Source organism: Antennarius striatus, chromosome 10 (genome assembly GCF_040054535.1).
Source record: "Antennarius striatus isolate MH-2024 chromosome 10, ASM4005453v1, whole genome shotgun sequence".
NCBI classification, from domain to species: Eukaryota; Metazoa; Chordata; class Actinopteri; order Lophiiformes; family Antennariidae; genus Antennarius; species Antennarius striatus.
Window position 1 is genome coordinate 7,978,467 of NC_090785.1, and position 20,000 is coordinate 7,998,466.

The following is a 20,000-nucleotide window of genomic DNA, read 5'->3' on the forward strand; positions in this document are numbered from 1 at the left end:
TCATTTTAATCCCCTTTGCCACCCGAGTTATGCGCTTTTTGTTTCACCTTTCTGTCTGCAACAGTTGCGAAGATACAGTATTTGGTGAACAAACGAACAAACAAACGAACGAGTGAACGGACAAACCCACGAACACTGACAATCCCAATACATCACCGCTTTGAAGGGGAAAAAAATAAACTTTTCACATACAGCAATACATGATAACTTCTTTTATTACATACCGCTTCAAAGCGGTGATGTATTGCGGTTGTCAATGTTCGTGGGTTTGTCCGTTCGTTCCTTTGTACACCAAATATTTTCGCAACCGTTGCAGATAGAAAGATGAAACAAAGAGCACATTACTCGGACGACAAAGGGGATGAAAATGAGATGACGACCTTGACCTTGGCTAGTGCTTTGAACTACCTATGCACTAGCTTTGATCTATGGTCTTACTCACACTGGCCTTCTCCATATGCACTAGTCTATGCAGTAGTCAGGTACTACTTTCAGGGTACCCTGACGTGCCCTGAAAGTAGATCAGGGTACGTCAAGGGATGTTATTTACCCTGAACAGACTGCTTTGGTTCTTGTTGAATTATGCAATTGAGATACTTTCATTGCTCTGTCCACTAATACAAAAAACAAACAACTGAGCTTTTTCTAGTTTTTAAAAATAGACAGCAAAATATCAGAACCTATGGAAATTCTGCTGAGAACAGCAGGACGAGGACTGGGGCTGCTAACATTGATGCTGCTAATAGTAACAATTTGCCAGAAGCTACCAGCGCGTGGATGTCCATAATGCTCCCTCCTCGCTTTGCAAACTGAGGAACCTCACAAAAAACTCACCAATGAAAATCTACGATCTCGACAGTAAAACAAAAACAGTATTAAGACTCATGAACTCCTAAAGGCATCAGGCTCCATCAGACTTAAGCAGCTCAATAGCAACATCTCAGGTATCTGTCGAAGAGATGCAAATTCTTGAATAATTTCTTTTTGTCATTTTCTTTAACAAGTTCTCTGTTATTGCAAAAGCTATGAAGAACATTTTTGTGCAGCTTCTATGTTTTCTCATCAGGAGAAATGACACTCAGTGACTGGAGTGATGTTGAACAAAAACATTTTGAGTCCAAGGACAAAGATGCTCAGGAAAAACACAATTTGTGTTTATGTGGATGAATGAAGAATGAAGAAACTAGTTATGAGGCGCCCACCTTTGGGGCCTTTATAAATTTCATTGGAGTTTGTGCCTTAGTTCTTAAGATGTGGACAACAGCATATTGAACAGCATGTTGAAAATGCACATGCTAACTCAAAATAACGTAGCCCTCAACAAGAAATCATATCCAAAACACTCCCTGTGGATGACAGAATGACTTCTAAATTCACCTCTCAGACAGCTGATCCCAGTAAGATTGGAAAAAATGACTGGATGCTGCCAGCAAAGTTAGACTAGGATGGAACGGTGGAAAAGTTCAAGACATTCAGACATGCATCAAATCATGACACCTGGTGGTGTCTATATGCACATTAAAAATTAAACCTTAACTCAACTTAGAGAGCTGTTTGACTTCATCGTGTTTTCATCATGTTTTCAGGACGTGCTTCACTTTCTAACGATGTTGAGGAAGGGCTCAACAATGGTTTACCAACAGTCTGATTAAGTTGCTCACATTCTGGGACCTCATGTGTGTCACATATACAGCCAAAAAGTCTAAAACAGAGGATGGAAACCCACCAATACTGGAAAAGAAGTATTGTCTTGTGGTTTCTCGAATACCGGTGTTGACCACAGCTGATGCTGATAAGGAAGTTCATGGCAGGAGATAAAGCAGCTTTGATGCTCAATGTGGTGGTGTAGACCTTGAGCTATTGAGGAGGTGCAATGCTGTGCATGGAATAAAACCTACACACCTGACAATACTACCATGAAATATACTCCTGCAGATGCTGCTGCATATCACTTTCACAGCTACCTAGCTCACATCTACTGTTACTGTGCTCTTTAATGACACATTAAACAGCCTCTCTGTGCAGCAACACAATACCATCCTGCTTTGAGCTCCACCTCCCTCGTGCCCCTTTCATTCATTCACTCAATCTAATCACTTCATCTTACCAGGTCATGTTAATTTGAAATTAAATTTTATACTTCCAACAGATGTTTCAAACCAAAAAACCCCGAATGTAAGGGGAGCGATTAGGCTATTTAAGCCACAGGAAGGCTCTTATTGTGAAACATCTGAACAGGAAGCACTGGGATTCAATGTCAGTATCTTATGAGCAATTTCATAACTGCTAAAAAGAAGCAACTGGAGAGAATTTGTGAATGAAAATCATTAGAGAGCAAGAGTGGGTGTGACATGTCATTACTGTGTGATGGCATTAGTGCTTAAGAAACATACATAATGCAGGAATTATCGAGACAACATCTAAAATAGGACACTTTAAGTTTCGTTAAAGACGAAGACAAATAAAATGAAAACAGACTGATGTGAAACGCTGTCAGAAACAACTTTTTTTCCCTCACCAGCAGTCAGTTCTCACTAATATACAGTACATATACTGTAGATGTATAATGAACCTGAGTACTTGGATTTGTATTCATTATTTAATGTTAGCTCTGACGTCTTTGGTACTGTACTTACTAACTGTGAGGCTTATTCTATCACAATAACTCCTGATATGTTGCTGGAATAAAACCGATAAAAGCACAAGCACATTTGAAACACCCCCGTAAAAATGAAGAGGAGTCAGAAGGCACAGGGACTACTTTTTCTCTAATATTGATTGGGTATACACATATTCCATTGTAGAAAGTGGGTGATGCAGCTAGTGTACCTTGCTGCAAACACCGGAACATGCTACAAACAAATCTGAGTATTTTAAAAAGCTTTTCTTATATATATGCCGCCATAATCATATTATAACACCTGATTCTTTTACTGGACGGTGGTATATCCAGAAAAGTGAACGCTTCTATCACTGAATCAGGAAACCACCTTCCATTAAACAACACAGTCACAGTTTTGGACCAATAACTGACCAGCAAACCCCCCAAAAATGCTGTGGCGGCTTTAGCTTCCAGCAAGACACACACCCCCTGCAAACCATATGAAACATATGTAACATAGTCAAAGAGCAGTAATGGTTTAACCACCAGACAGGCATTTGATCTGCACAGACGGTCTACAGTACATGCTGGAGCAATAAGAGCAGATTCAGTCTAATTGTGGTGCGCGCGCGCGCGCGTGTGTGTGTGTGTGTGTGTGTGCGTGTGTGTGTGTGTGTGTGTGAATGTTGAGGGGATTTGAAGAATGAGGAGACTTGCTAGCACACAACTGAAATTAAATCTGCTCTGAAGTTACTCAGTAAAGTATCACAGGTGGCCCTACAATGAACTGGCGACTCGTCCAGAGTGTACCCCGCCTCTTGCGCTCATTCAGCTGAGATTGGCTCCAGGATAACCCGTGACCCAATTTCCGGATAAGCAGCTCATTATAGAGACATTCATGGTTGTCTCGTCTTCAAGAAGAAGAATGAATGATTGAATGATATTCATAGGAACATTTTAATGGATAATGTACCTAAATACGCTTTTCCTTTTTCTATATTAACACAGTAGCAATTCAGCAAGCTTTGGCAACACAGCACATGTCATAAAACAAAAAAGCAGCACCTGCTGTTACATGTAATTGACTGCAATTGGCTAATTTTGTGGCACACAAAAGCAGCTACTTTTATAATGTGGTAAACAGTACTGCTGATGTTATGGGTTCGCTGTACAAACCCTGGAACGCTCTTCAGTGTGCCTGAAAATTGTGAAACTCATTTCCAAACACCAAAGCGTTTATGTGACATCAGAGCCGTGTTGACTTCACTACAAATGTTTTGACTTTGAAAAGGCATCAAAATTATGAATTTTTTAAAACTCAGTTGGTTTTTAACCCTAATTATACAGTAATTATTCATTATGTACTGTAGAGGAGTATGAGTATGGGATGAGTATATGAAAGTAAATTCAGTTTACTCAATTTTAAAATGCTAAAAGCACATATTTAAATACCATATCACCAGTCTGAATTAACGGCGATGTACCAGCGCTGCATTTCCCAACAGAAACTGGAAGTAAGACGCAAACATTTGACATAAATCAGACTGTGGTGGATAACAGGTATGCTGGACATTACTTCTGACGTGAAGGGAATCTAAAACAAAGCATTTGAAAGTGAAAAAAAGGACTCTCGAGGTCAACGTGACCCTTCTTGAGTACCGAGAGTCAGGGAAGATGGAGGAATGTCTGAAACCCGTCGGACCGTATCTCTGGGGTTCAGACTCTGAGCCACCTCTGGCAAATCCATCCACAACATCCGCTGCTGTCATTTAGTATTTATCCACATTTATTCTTCAATTGTTCATTTTCCTTTACATGCAGCTCTTCAATAAAGCGTTTTATATCAGGGTTCTGTTCTTGCTGTACACAAAACCTTCTTCTTTACCCCAAAGTTGGTGTCTTACAGCTGTTACCTGAATAACTGTGTCATAATATGCTGGACTGGAGTGATCGTACTGACAGGAATTTCAACTTGACATCCTTCATGTCACTTTTATCACCATCCCTGGATCATGAGAGACGATGTGCGGATATGATGAGTGCACTTTCATTCAGGCTGCAAATTTTGTGAAAAATTAACTCAGATATAAATCCATCCTTTGATCCGATGAATAAATTCCAGGCTTTAGACTGAGCATGGACCACGTCATGGAAATCTGACCAATTAAAACAGTCTGGGCTGCTGGTACAGGAACGACAAGTCAAATCCCACCAAACACAAATCTCATCAGAAAGACATAAATGAATGACATCAATAAATCAACGTGTCTGTAAGAGACACGCGTACACACTCAGTCACGATCAAGGCCTAAAGGCTTTCAAGTCATAATCGCTTATGGAAGTGATGGAAATGGAATGCCCACTGTGGCTGTGCATCTAAAACACCGCTGCTGCTACAGAGGCCTGTTAGAAACAATAGATCTGGCAAGGCTTTTTGGACCGAATCTGAATGCTAATAAATAAAGTAAAATCCAATTAATATTTAAAGCTGATCATAGCCACAGAGCTGGAGAACACACAAAGACAGATTGGAGCCTGCGGGGTGGGGGGGGATGGGGTCTCTCAGTGGACAGAAGTCTCTACTTTCCTCAGTTTTAAAATCAAAAAACCTCTTGTTTTTAAGAACATTCTTATAATCCCATCTGGAATTACTCAAAGCAAAGCGAGCATTTAGTAAATAGATAGTTAGAGAAAAAAACAACGGATAGCTATGTCATGGGATATCTAAAGATTTTCTCACACATAAGTGAGATGCTTCAGAAGCCGATCAGTGAACCGACTAGAAAGAGCCAGATTGGATCATTCTGAATGACTGTGCAAATTTAAGTTCCCACCGAAGCTATAAGAGAATAGATAATAGAAGTTGTGCGTGTGTGTGTGTGTGTGTGTGTGTGAGGTTGGGCGTGTGTGATTACTGTCCTGCTCTTCAGCTGTGTATAGGTAGTGGGGGAGGGGGAGGATGCGCATTTCCGGCCCAAGGATGAGCAATGGTGACTGAGGAGAGCTGGAAGGGCGATGTGGGCGTGCGTCGCCGTCCGTGCTGCGCAGCACAGCCTCTTTACGGGGAGGAGAGCGCATTCTGGCCGTTCACATGCAAGTTTCGAGAGACGGAGTTACGGATGCTCGACAGTGTGGCGGGGCCTCAACTGCTTTCTCTCTCTGACAGCATCACCAACTGCCTCCTCTTACATAACCCCCTCCCCCTCTCCCGGCCCACAGCCTGCGTTTATTGGCTTATTTCTATCTATTTCAACATTCGCATTTTATCCATCTGACCACTGCCCCCCCACCACCACCACCACCACTCCATCACACATCATTGATTCATCTTCTGTCATTCCAGATCTGTTTAATTCAATGTACATGCTCTTGGACTGACGCCATGGATGCTAGGTTGGATATTTTTCCTCCAAGAGTTTGTGCTTGACGCACAATTGCAACAGAGTGAGGATCCTTCGAAAGAATGGGATCAGATCGGATTCTTTTAGTCGGACGGTTTAGTCGTTAACGAAGCCGTACAGACAACGCCAGATCTCCACGTTAATGACGATGCAATCCAAAAATACATTTCGTCAGGCAGATGTTGAATTGTGTGACTGTCGAAAGGAACGCATGCTGGGAGATGAGCATTAAAAGAATTTGTTGATAATACTGAGGTAGAGCAAAATCTCCACATAAGAAATGCTTACATAATCACAAATGATGCATGCTTTCGAATATGCGAAATAAGGCACTGATGTAGGTGATAACATAATTTAAAAAAAAAAGAGGCTTGCAGCAGATTTTAATGCAGCAGGAAAACCACAAGAAACCATCAATCACTTCTCAATGGCCTCTCAATGGCCGTAGTAATCTGCTAATATCAGCCAGGCTGCAGCTCATATGTGAGCTCAGCTCTAGGGAGGTTTCAGCCTGAAATTTCAGCCTCCATTTTACCCCTGTGATTCTTCCTTCTCACCTTCCGTCTTCCTAACCGCCTCGCAATTCCAGGTTCAAACGCAATCAGAGAAACGGGGGGAACCGCGAACAATGCAGCAGCTTCCACTTGCAGCAAATATGAGACTACATGGACACATACTCATGCACAGCGACAATCATTCCTTGAATCTCATGCTCACTGAAGTACCCTTCCCCCACCCAAGCTAACTCTCATGCTCGCATACATGCACCTTGCTTAATTAAAGACGGCGCTTCTGAAGCAGTTCTGACCTTTTATCTTTAATCCGTCTTTAACTGTAATGTATAAATGCATTTAAAGCTACAAAAAAGCCCAGACGCACAGTGAAGCCAATTTAAAGAGGCGATTTCATTCACACTGTGCAGCATCTATGACAGGCAGCATTTGGACAGAGATTAATGCTAATTCTCTATTGGTCTGACAGAGTATTCATTATTTTTTTTGCCTGTTGGAGCACAAATGGCTTGCAGACAGGCAAAATAAGAACAAAACTGCTATCAGAGCTCAATTTCATCATCTCTTGTGCTGTTGTGAGCTCATGACAATTTTTCACTAATTATAATTAGATGATATCTGAGAAATCTATTTGTGACGTTTATTTTCTTATGAAGTCAACATGTAATGTCAAAGTAATCGCCAAAAATTCCTTCCAAGGCTGCTTTAAGTGAATGAAAATGCAATCAACAAAAAAATCCATTGACGACATACACGAGGAGTGCTAAATCTATAAGCATTAGTCATCTCCATCGAATCTAAACATGAATGTCGCCTTCATGTGTGTGCAGAGGAACCGGATCAGTCCTGTTCTGGTCGCTGCTTCCGACACAAGAACCACAGTCAATAAATGGGAATTGGAGGCCTTGGGATGAATACTAAATATGAATTCTCTTACATAAAAAGACGGCCTCAGCTGATGCATGAGGGTCTCTGTTTACAGCAGCAACAGTTCAATTGATCCCAATCTGCCCCTGCCAGGCCCCACAGGCCCCAGCTATCTAAAAGAGTGAGGAAGAGGAGTTACCTGGTCGTACCACTCCCGGTTTGTACAGGTGCACTCAGACCACCATCCTCCTTGTCCACTTGAGTTGTTGCCATTTACTTTGGGGCCACCCTTGGATTGGCCCTTTGGGTTGGGGCCTCCAGAACCTCCACCAGACATAATCTTGCCCTTACTTCTCCCCAAAGTACCCCCTCCTCCTCCCATGCTTCCACCTCCCCCCGAGGCTGGAGGGGGTAAGGTCTGGCCTCCTCCGTACCCAGGTGGGTATCCATAGGGCTCTGCTTGCCAGTCTCCTCCGTATGACGGGGCGTCCATCCTACGCAAGGCAGCCATACGGGTCACCTCATAACATTCTTGGCACTTGCAGCAGTGGTGGTGTTTGTGCATGCTGGCTGTGTTGGCTGGGCTGACGGTGAGCCGAGTGGCGTGGCACTCTGCACTGTCTCTGATGCCTCCTCAGATCTCACACGGCACGCTGTGATCAGCTCGCAGAGCGCTAACGCCAACGGAAATAACACTAATCACAGGAATTTCTACAGATTTTCCCTTTTTTCGTCAAATCCTGTGACTCTCCTCTTTATTCCTCTTGGATATAGAAAAAAAGGTTGAGAGGGATGGGAAGCAGCAACAGGAAAACAAAAAATACAAAATGGGCACGTAGATTTTGTCCTCTTGACGTAGAAAATCAAAAGAGATTTTCAAAATATTCTATACGACGACACGATCAGAGACCAGCCCCGATGATAAAAATTTCCTCTTGCTTCTCTTGCTTCACAGTGATGCGCATATAAATTCATAGATAGATATATATATATTCTTTTGTTTATATATCATATATATTTACACACACAAATACATATAAAAATATTAATATAAACAGACGAGCACAAATACAGATATGTACAGGAATATATGTATATGTGTATATATATGTATAATATATATATATATATATAAATATCTATACGCGTGTGTACAAATATATATAGAGATATATAAACAATATGTATAAATAAATTATATCCGCAGATGAAAATCTCCCTTTGTTAATTCTTGGTATCTTCCCTTACGGTCAAAAATCTCACGTTTTTTCCTCCTGCGCTGAAAATCGCTGTCTTCCCGTCTCTTTTCTCAGCCTGCAGAGAGGAGCTGAGCACTGGATCGCCTCTCAGCCAGTTTGCCCTAGATGTGGATTACTCAGAGGGATGCGAGCAGGCAAGGAGGAGATGGAGAGCGAGAGAGAGCGACAGAGAAAGGGAGAGAGAGAGTCAGGAAGGGGAGGGTGTGTGTGTGTGTGTGTATTGGGGGGGGGTGTGTGTGCATGTAGCAGCATCCTTCCAGCCCCTCAGCCCTGACAGCCACAGCCAATCAACTGGTAGCGCTACCATGAGCAGCAGCAGCATCAACAGGACTGAGCGCTTCGCTAGCTGCTCTTAAAGGGACCGCGTCACCTAAAACAAGTCACTGCTGTAAAATGTACTGCTTCACAAATTAAGGTGAAATTGAAACACTGCATTTGTCTTTTATTTTCTCAATGAAAAAGATTGGAGGTCAAAGCCTGCAAAACGCTACTGATGATCCTCTGCCCTGGAATACTAGTTCCAAATGTGTTTTTCATGAGAGCAATGTAGGGGAAATTCAACTTAAAGCAAGCACCCTGTCCTTCTGTCTAGTCACTGGTCATCTCGGTGGTCGTCTGCAGGCAGCTTTTGTGCACTAATGATTTCTTGTGCAACCTCAGGCTCAAGTCACAGCACACGTCTGCAACTAATCTCACAATGGAAGCAGGTGCAGCAGATGACAATCCCTTTTCTCCGGGGTATCACTAGACCTGCCTCTCAGCAGAGGATGTTTTTTAAATCACAGCACATAGCTTTACATCATTCTCCATCCGTCTTCCTTTTCTGGCGCTACTACGGGCACGACAGCACTGCCGTTGGATTATTTTATCATTACATTCAGCGCGTGTGCAGCATTGGGTCAAAATACACACAGCAAAGAAAACAGCAGTCCTCAAGCCTGTGTGAGAAGCACAGGAGAAGTGTTTTATGTTCACAATGATGACATTAACACGTGTGTACAAAACTAACAAGATTACACGCTTGGGTTTTTTCGAGTGGGTGGAGGAAGAGATTTAGAGTGAGAAATGTGAAGGGGGGGAAAGGGAGAAGGGTAGACTATGTGGCTTTCATGTATCTGTGGTAGCTTGATTTTCAGTAAAGCGATGGGACCGTGTGTGAAACATTTTGCATGCTTATGAATTAGTGGCTCGATCACCGCTCGATATGAAACATTCTGACACTGAGAGTGAAGGTTTATCTTTTAGAGAACTAAGAGGGAATGTTAGCGTGTCGCCATTAGAGCCCTGCATATATGCATTATTAATGAAATGTGATGGGAACGGAGCTGGGTGTGTCTACATGGGGGAGAGAATATATTTGTACATAGTCTGCATGTTACAATCCTCAGACATGAATGCTAGAGCCTTTCCAGTGTTTTCACACATGAGACACAGTACCTCTAAATTACATGCATTTTAATGGCTATCTTCAGACCTGATCGGAGAACTGAGCCGGATTTTAAGAAGACAGCACTGCATTGTGTTGCAGCCCTGCCAGGAGACTCACACAACAGGAATCAGCCACACTTACATTTCTACATCAGTGACTATCTTTATGATGATATTTTTCATTGTACCCTACATGCATGTGACAAGCAGAGATCAAAAACTTGGTCTTTTGAATGTAAGCAATAAATCACTGAGTGCCTCAAGTTACATCGTAGGATGCAGCGACAAACGCCACTGGAGCCAATCGGAGCGCTGAGGTGGGTCTTGGAGGCAGCAGCTTGAAAGGACGATGTAAGCATATCGATCACAGCACACATGACTGGGCACATGTTTAAAACATCCTTCTCTAGCCTGGCTCTGTAACGTCCTGTAAACTGTCCACATTGCTTTCAGGGATCGGCTCTGTCAGAGGTACAAAAATAAACACACACTGTACTGCACACGTTGAGGGAATAGCAAGCATGTTACACACAATAAAGACAGAAAAGATGCACAAAAAAAGATCTTCTGTGCTGGGAGAACAGAGACATGCCATCCACATGGATGAACATGCACATATACACACATTTAACTGTGCATGTAGACACATTTAGTACCTGCAGGGGACAGAAAACTCTCCCTTTAAATATTACGTAATACAAGATGTATAAAAAAATTTAGTATGTCTTTCTAGAGCCAATCAGCTGCTGGTTTTATGCACCGGGACGACAGTGGGATGAAGAGCACAAGAAGATAATATTCTAATTCAAATTAGAGCAATTACAGATGACATAATTGTCTTGATAGTAAATATAGAGTTGATAAATAACCTGTAAGATTTTGTCAATATAATCTGTGTATAAGTGGTTCTCCATATTTTGTATGCATTGTATTGATATTGTATTGATATATTCACACATATATCGTTGTCCACATCATTAGCCTTAGTTGTAAGACATGGATCATCCTTCCTTGTTTTGGGATTGAACAGACGGGTGTTGTAAATGCAGCTCCACGACTGTCAAAATCGAACGAACCACCAGTCAGAATGTGAAGATGAAGAAATGCTTTGGGACTCCAACAAAACAAGATAACAATGAGAAAAAAAAAGCAGAAAAATTAGGTGGAATCAGTTGGCAAAAAGTGACTGTTTGTTCATTAAAAACACCGTCACCCAAAACACAACGCAAAAGAAATGGCGCTAAGTTTCAAGACGGTTTTGAGTGATGTTTCAAACAAGGCTTGAATACTTCAGATTAATATCCTCTTAATAAGCGTGAGTCAGTGTAACATAAGATAAAGACACTGAAGATTGCAAATTACCATCTAACTGAACTGCCAAACAGTTCAGACCGCAAACGGTAACAGGATCACATTTATCAATCTCAAATTCACGTCAACAGAAAACATGTGGACAAATATCTCCCATCATTTTGAAATAATGTACTTCCCTACAAAATTACTACAGCATGTAAACTGCTGTAACCTTTGGTAGCATTTATGATAATATAAAAAAAACAGACATTCAATGTAATGAGTGAGTGTGTGCAGTGCTTCGTAAATGTTTTGCCTAATTACCCAGCTCAGTCTGGAGAGCTGTGGATCAACAGCATCGCGTGATTTATCTCGTGAAATGAAAGTGTAACCTCTGACCTCCTGGTGACAAATAACAAAGAAAGACGTGATTTATGGCATAAATTGGAGGAATTATCCGAGGCTTTTCGATGGAGATGAGTCTCTGTAGCTCATTTTGCAGCTCCCCCAGTAGTGAGCGTCAGCCTGCACAGCCTGTATTACATAAACCCACCTGGACACACTGTCACAAACATATGCACATTTCTGCACAAATGCTTTTGTAAAGAGCGTTACAGCCCCCCAACCGCCACACAGGCCACGTATTGAGCATTTCAGTCATTTCTAGGCAATTCTGTGACAAGCTATGCGACGACTGCTTCGTCACCTGACCGGATGCAGCGCCATATAAGGACAATCGGTAGTGAGGTAGTCTTAAAGAAGCAGCTTCATATGAATGCATACTAAGCTGCTCTCGAGTAGCCTTAACTAAATGTGAGAGGGTGTGAGGAAACAAGTCTTGTAAGTCTCTCTTAGGCATAATTACATCTTAGCAGAATCCACTTGTTTCTTTCTTTCTTCATGATGTAAGAGAAATGTAATCTGCTGAGGAGGTGCTATGATCCTCTCCCAGTGATGCACAGGAAAAAACAAAAGGCTACATGGCTCCTATTAATAGGCCTCAGTGGCAGAGAACAAGCACCTCCATCAGACACGGCAGACGCAGCACCTTCAACTGATTGGCATAATGACACCAAACGACACGCAATGAGGAAAATGAGCAAAGGGAGGAAGGCAGATGGAGTCGAGAAAAGAGGAACACAGGATAGAGATGGCATCAAGGCTGCGTGCTTCAGGTACAAAACTTTGACACGGGTTTTGTGCAGGCATAAAAGGGATGGAAGCAGAAAGACAGAGAGCTCTGAAAGGCGGTGCAGGGAGGATGTGAACAGACGAACCGGACGTGGACAGGAAGGTAGAGCAGTCAATAAAATAAGACGATTGTCTGTAGGACCATGACACACGCTGTAACTGAGGAGGAACGAGGCTAACGTGCCCTGTGTGTGTGGGCAGAAATGCGATGACTAGAGGGGGCATTACTGAACCATGGTGCTGAACAGAAGGGGGAGCAAAAATAGAGAGAAGAAAAAATAGAGATATGACTGGAGAACAACAAACTGTTTATGTGTCCATGAGTGCACTGCAATGCAAAATAAATTGTGCAATTACTCATTCACCTTGCCAAAAAAAAAAAAAAAGAGCAATGCGTTTGAAAATCAGCGAGCTGGCTGAGGGTTTTTCATCATCAATGTACTCAATGTGCGGCGGCGAGTCAGAGCAGAGAGAGGGAGAGAGAGAGAGAGAGAGGGAGAGAGAGAGAGAGAGAGAGAGAGAGAGAGAGAGAGAGAGAGAGAGAGAGAGAGAGAGATGCAGAGATGGAGAGAAACAAAGACAAATTAAAAGAGGAATGGAAAACAGAAAAGCAGGGAGAGAGAGAGAGAGAGAGAGAGAGAGAGAGAGAGAGAGAGAGAGAGAGAGAGAGAGAGAGTAAAAGAGAGTTAGAGCAGTCTGCAGGGATGCAGGCGGGGGAGGAATGTGGTTTCCATGGCAACCCAAGGAAGGCTGAGCTCTGGGTGTCCGTTCCAGCTCTGCACTGCACCGGCCCTCGCCTCTCAGCCACCACGCTCTCTCTATCTCTCTCCTTCCATTCTCTCCAGCCTCCCCCACTATATCTTTCGCTCCACACACGCCCCCTTCTTCTCTCTCTTTCGCTCCGTCCTTCCCATTCCCTGCACCTCGTCGCCTCCCTCCTTCGTGTGATGGAGGGAGTCTCTTACAGACGAGCAGATCCGGCTACATATTATCCACATCGGAGTCGACCTGTAACTGTCGCTGTGTTCTTATGAGCACACGGACCATGTGCTCACGGCCAGCATCCCCCCTCACTTTTACATTACCTATCCCTGTCATCCTCTTTCTTCCTCCACCCCCACCCTCCACCAACCAACCACTGCACTCGTTCTGGGCTCAGCTGAAAGGCCAACGCCTGCATTGCCATGTGCCACTGGCCGTGTTGTAAGATAGCACTAGCAGAGAGCTACGTCAGCTAATCACACAAAGTGGAAAAAGAAACACACAATTTATCAATATCAATAATATCTGGCTAAAGTTCACCTATTACCAAAAGATATCTGTTTGCTTTCATTCCATGTCACTATAGAGTTGTGTTTTAGTTACATATTAAAAGTTTCGTTTCGTTTTAATTAGTGTTACTTTGGACAGAATTAGTCAACAGATGCCCCATACCAGCTAACCTAGCTTTAAATTAACATTTAATCATATAACTTCCAGCTTCTTCTTCTTCTTTTCCTTTCGGCTTTTCCCTTCATGGTTCGCCACAGCGAATCAGTTGCCTCCATCTAACCCTGTCTTCTACATCCTCTTCTCTCACACCAACTACCTTCATGTCCTCTTTCACTACATCCATAAACCTCCTCTTTGGTCTTCCTCTAGGCCTCCTGCCTGGCAGTTCAAAACTCAGCATCCTTCTACCAATATATTCACTATCTCTTCTCTGGACATGTCCAAACCATCTCAGTCTGGCCTCTCTGACTTTATCTCCAAAACCTCTAACATGTGCTGTCCCTCTGATGTACTCATTCCTGATCCTATCCATCCTGGTCACTCCCAGAGAGAACCTCAGCATCTTCATCTCTGCTACCTCCAGCTCTGTCTCCTGTGTTTTCCTCAAGACACCATATTTTCCACAATCCTGATATGGAAAAAAGCATGGATTAAAAATAAGTATAAATACGGACATAATCGTAAATGCACCAAACATGAATAGTATAAATATTCATGTATAAAACAGTTTATTAGTATAAACCCAAGAAGGACTGGCAGGATGAGGCTTTGAACATTTAATTATCTTTTATTTGTGCAGTCCAAAAAAAGTGAGCAGTAACCATAAGCGGCAAAAAAAATCTTCAACTTAGAGAGTCAGAACAACATCTGGGAGCAGCTCATCGTCCAGCAGAGAAAATTTTATCGTGTCAATCCATCCATCCCTCCATGCAATCATCTTGTGCACCGCCGCTTTACTGTATCGTGGGTCACAGGTGTTCCTGGAGCCTATCCCAGCTGACTACAGGCGAGAGGCGGGGTAACCCCCCGATGTATCGCCAGTGCATCCGGAGCCCAGTGAAAGACAAACAACTCCAGACTCGCACCTACGGTCAATTTAGATGCATGTTTTTGGAGATGGAGGGAAGCAGGCGAACCCGGAGAGAACCAACGCAGACACAGGGAGAACATACAAACTCCGCACAGAAAGGACTGGAGAGAGAGCCTTCTTGCTGTGAGGTGACAGCACTACCCATTGTGCCACCATGCTGCTTTGTGTCAATCCATTCCTCACAAATCTATTCCTCATGTTAAAAATCGCAATACATCCCATGGCCACTGTTATAAACGTGTCTTTGCTTGCAAAATGTCAGAACACTATTTCAAAACGCACACTGTGGCAATGATTTAGACAATATGGTGGTGAAAAGAAAGAAAGAAAAGCTGCAGAGAAGGAACTTTACTCACCTTTAACAGTCCAATGTGAGAGCGAGTCACCAGGCCAGAAACCCGCTCCACTTTGTGAGGAGTGCTCTTGCTCGTCACTAACACCCGAGACACACCCATGTCCTCTTCCTTGACCTGTGGTGAATGAAACAAAGTTAAAAACACTCGACATTCACGGTTATCAACTAGAACCAAGGCAGTCACAGACTGCAACATCCCGCGACACCCCTGAATTCAAAATTGTACCCTGACCTACTGTACTTCCATAGGTGAAAGCTCAAAGCTAGTGCTCTAGCCTACTTTCATACACTGGCCTTTTCCCTCATCTTTCTATCTTATCTGGTTCCTGAGTGTACAAAAGTTGAGATTTGATCTTGACCTAGCTTTCTCAAGGTCAAGGTCATCATCTAATTTTTATCCCCTTTGCTGCCCGAGTAATGTGCTTTTGGTTTCATCTTTCTATCTGCAACAGTTGCGAAGATATTTGGTGGACTAATGAATGGATGGACGGACGAACACTGACCATTACAATACATCACCGCTTCGAAGCGGGATGTAACAAGAGAAACAGGATAGGATAGGATAGGATAGGATAGGATAGGATAGGATAGGATAGGATAGGATAGGATAGGATAGGATAGGATAGGATAGGATATAGGATAGAATAGGATAGGATAGGATAGGATATAGGATATAGGATAGGATAGGATAGGATAGGACAGGACAGGACAGGACAGTACAGGATAGGATAGGATAGAAGAGGATAGGATAAGATAGGATAAGATAGGATAAGATAGGATATAGGATAGGATAGGATAGGATAGGATAGGATAGGATAGGATAGGATAGGATAGGATAGGATAGGATAGGATATAGGTTAGAATAGGATAGGATAGGATAGGATAGGATAGGATAGGATAGGATAGGATAGGATAGGATAGGATATAGGATAGGATAGAATAGGATAGGATAGGATATAGGATAGGATAGGATAGGATAGGATAGGATAGGATAGGATAGGATAGGATAGGATAGGATAGGATAGGATAGGATAGGAAAGGATAGGATAGGATAGGATAGGATAGGATAGGATAGGATAGAATATAGGATAGGATAGGATAGGATAGGATATAGGATAGGATAGGATAGGATAGGATAGGATAGGATAGGATAGGATAGGAAAGGATAGGATAGGATAGGATAGGATAGGATAGGATAGGATAGGATAGGATAGGATAGGATAGGATAGGATAGGATAGGATAGGATAGGATAGGATAAGATAGGACCAGTACATAACCGCAAACTCAAACATTCAAGAGCAAAGTTGAGGAACAACCCACAGCACAATGCTATCTGCTGTGGTAACAGTCACCAAAGCACAGAACGAGAGTGGATGGTTTCTCATTTGGTGACAAACGAAAGTCAAAGTAGTCAAACCACGTTGTCTACAGTCTATGAAATTCATTGAGAAAGTTCCCACAGTTTAAACCACACAGACACTTAACTGTCAGCAGAGGGCAGATTAGTGCAGACATTACAAGTGCAGTTTTAAAAAGTTTACAGAACCATGTCCCACCAATGTTCCAAAAAATATGCTCTCTTCTCTCTCGAGTGAAAGCCAGTTGTCTGCTGTGGTTGAAAACACAAGTGTCTTGTAAATACACACAGGTCTAAGCATTCAGGCTAAAAGACAAGAAAGGAAGACAAAAAACAACCTTCAAAATGGTATTGATGTAAAGAATTGCTCATATATTTCTCTATTTCTGCAGAAATATAAATTTGATACACCATATGGTAGATGCTGAGTAAGATTCACTCTGAAGGCTTTATTCCCTCATGACAATGCTGACAACACAAAGACACAAACAGGGCACAAAGACACAAAGAAAAAATAGGGCTCTTGCAGTGCACATAAACACCAACTTTAAATTCAACAATTTATCATTTCAAATCCCACAATATTCACTGGGTATAAGATGTCTGCAATTATATGGCAATAAAATTAAGTGTAATACATCAAAATGTTCTTGTAATCAAAACACTAATTACCATTTATAAAATCAATTACACTGATAAAACATGCTTTCTCGTTTGTTTGTTTTTTACAAAAAATTATACTCCAAAGGCTTCGCGGTGCACTGGTGTCATGCCCAGAGTTTCCCCGCCTCACGCCCTAAGATAAGCTGGGATAGGCTCCAGCTCCCCGCGACCTGCGCAAGCAGATTAAGCGGGTTGAGAAAATGAATGAAAGAATGAATTATACTCCAAAGGAGCTATACTCTGCTCTCACCTTCTCCTCCATGAATCAGTAAATTTGCAGAATCGTTTGGTTTCCCTCCTATCCTCCCCTCAGGTGACAGCCTCTCTAGAATACTGATGAGTTCTTCACCATGTATCCATTAAATAGCTCTAGCTGTCTATCTCTACCTCTCCTGTCTCTCTTTCTCTGTCCAGGACAACGGGCCTCACAAATTGATTTTGAAGTAAGACATTTTGGATCTGAGGTTACACAGAGGGGGGCTTCGGGTGGGAGAATAAAGACAGATTAGTTGTTCTATACAACCTTTAATCAACATGATCCAAACATGACGCCTGGATTGTTCCATAGACCGACACACAGTCCAACAAGCAATGACAGAGTTATGTTATTTGTGCTTGAGTTAGATCATTATATTCTAACACAACTTGCTTAGTGTATATTAATTCAGTGAGTTATGCAGTTGTTATGTTTAAGCTTTAAAAGCCTGTGAAAGTATACTCGAAATCAGCATTAGACCCGATCATTTTCAGTTGAGCTACTAGTAGTAATCTAGTTCAGAAGTGAAGTTGGTTGCTTTTAAATGGACCGACTCCAAATATGAATGATATTGGGGCCACAATCTTCAGGCTGCATTATCTAAAATCCACAGCGCTGATGAAGAGGACAGGTTAGTGTTTCGGTGGGGTTTGGTTCGTGATCAGTGTCAGGTCGGTTCAGGTAAAATCAGCGTCTTCCTCACGTCTGTGATGTTACAAACGCACAAGAACACAGTCTGTTGAAAATAACGTCACTTGTCCTTTGGGTCTCTCTGCCAAAAACATCAATTTAATATGGTCAAAGAAATGACAAGGTTACATCACTTCCAGTGGTCAACTGACCATACGTAATCCAGTTCACAATTCCAAAAACATATGCCATTAAGTAATTGAGTTCAGGGAGGGGCAGATAAACATGAAGGAATAATATAAGATTAAAGTGCCTGATTTCACTAAAAAACTCCAAAGATATGTGACATCCAGTTATGTTTAAACCAAAGTAGGAATTGAACAGCCCACAGTTTTAATCCAGGGCATCTGGTTTTCCGGGAATTAGACTGGGACAGATCGCACTACCCACCCAGCGGTCGATGAGTTTTTGCATTATAAAATTCTTTACTTGTAACCTTTTTGATGAAAAACAATGAAATTCCTTTTTACCTTGTAAAGAAAGAGAATTGGTAAGTGAAGGGAAACACATTCCACGGCTGCACATGTAATTTCAATATTTAACAGGTCATCAAACAAGCTCGAAAAGGAGAGCTGGAGGATATTTTCATGGTGTGGATGAAGTAACAGATTATCTATCAGATGAGGAAGAATGAAATCACAATTGGAACCTTTAGTGCTTGTCAAAATGCAAAATTCCAATCTTTGTTTCAGCGTTTAGCTCTTTCTGCAATCTAACACTACCACAACTAAAATGCTGTAAAGGAAAGGTGTCTGTTCCATTTCTGCAGGATTGTACAGTATATTTGAGACAACTGCTAGTATAATTTACGAAAAACGGTGTTTAGTGAAAGAATGTAGAAAAGACAAAGACAAAGACAAAGAAGAGAATTAATATCCAGCTGATCTAAATAGCTTTATGAAAGGCACAGGTGGTACACCTAATCTTCTAATAGATACCAGCTATAATGTGAACTTTCAACATACAGGTTCCAATCTGTCATGCACAGCAGCCTACCTCCAAAGCATCCTCCCTGCTGTCTTCTCTTACGAGCGTTTGTTCCTCGTTCATTTGTAAGGTCACTTCGTAACACTCTTGAATATCTGTTAGACAGAAAGAAGAAAATCTTTCTTTGATTTAACTGAATAATTGCAAACATGCATGATTAACAATTCTTTCTTTTTGTTAGGCTGTAGATTTGATTGTTTTTTTCATAACTTCTGAATATCTATGATGCTTTGCTGGTGTAAGAGTCCACCTTGGGAGATTTTCCTCAGCGGTGCACTGGGTGGAAATGTGGGGGTGGGAGTCATATGTTTACATGGTAGTTATGGCTCCACATTTACAAGAACCCTTGTTATCTTGCTGCTGAACTATTGTTTATGAGTCAGGAAGAGACTTGGTGAATCATCAAATCAGAGTCTAGAAGGCCCATATTTTTTATTTCATAGTACTTTAGCAACACACAGAATAAAGAACATTACTCTTCTTTTTAAATCTTTATGAAGGTCTTTTCCAATCTTGATGTTTTGATGCTCCATGTTAGGGTGAGAGGTACAGAATAAATGTTGAATAAACGCACACTGCCCCCTAGTTGAAAAGTGGGACAATCATATGTGGACACACGCTTTTATTTGAGTATTGCAGAAATGGAAGCTGTTTATTTTTTATCATAAAATTTCCTGAGAGATATGAACACTATTGTATATGTAGTATGTAGTAGAACATTTTTGATGTTCACATGCATAGACTTTTTAGTGGCACAACAAATGATGAACAATAGG

The 20,000-nt window shown here is 41.9% G+C and overlaps 1 protein-coding gene across 2 annotated transcripts in view; it reads right to left on the bottom strand.

The window, feature by feature from the left end:
* The window catches only part of dlg3 (discs, large homolog 3 (Drosophila)), a 71,118-nt gene that overhangs the window by 42,696 nt on the left and 8,422 nt on the right, over nt 1–20,000 (bottom strand). The window contains exons 3-4 of one of the 2 annotated variants that reach the window (XM_068325973.1): nt 19,234–19,319; nt 15,272–15,385 (exon numbers count right to left, since the gene is read on the bottom strand). In XM_068325973.1, the coding sequence (XP_068182074.1) occupies nt 15,272–15,385; nt 19,234–19,319 (200 nt within the window). Of the gene's footprint in view, nt 1–7,581; nt 8,122–15,271; nt 15,386–19,233; nt 19,320–20,000 lie in introns of those variants that run through there. The other variant, XM_068325974.1, reaches the window with a different exon arrangement.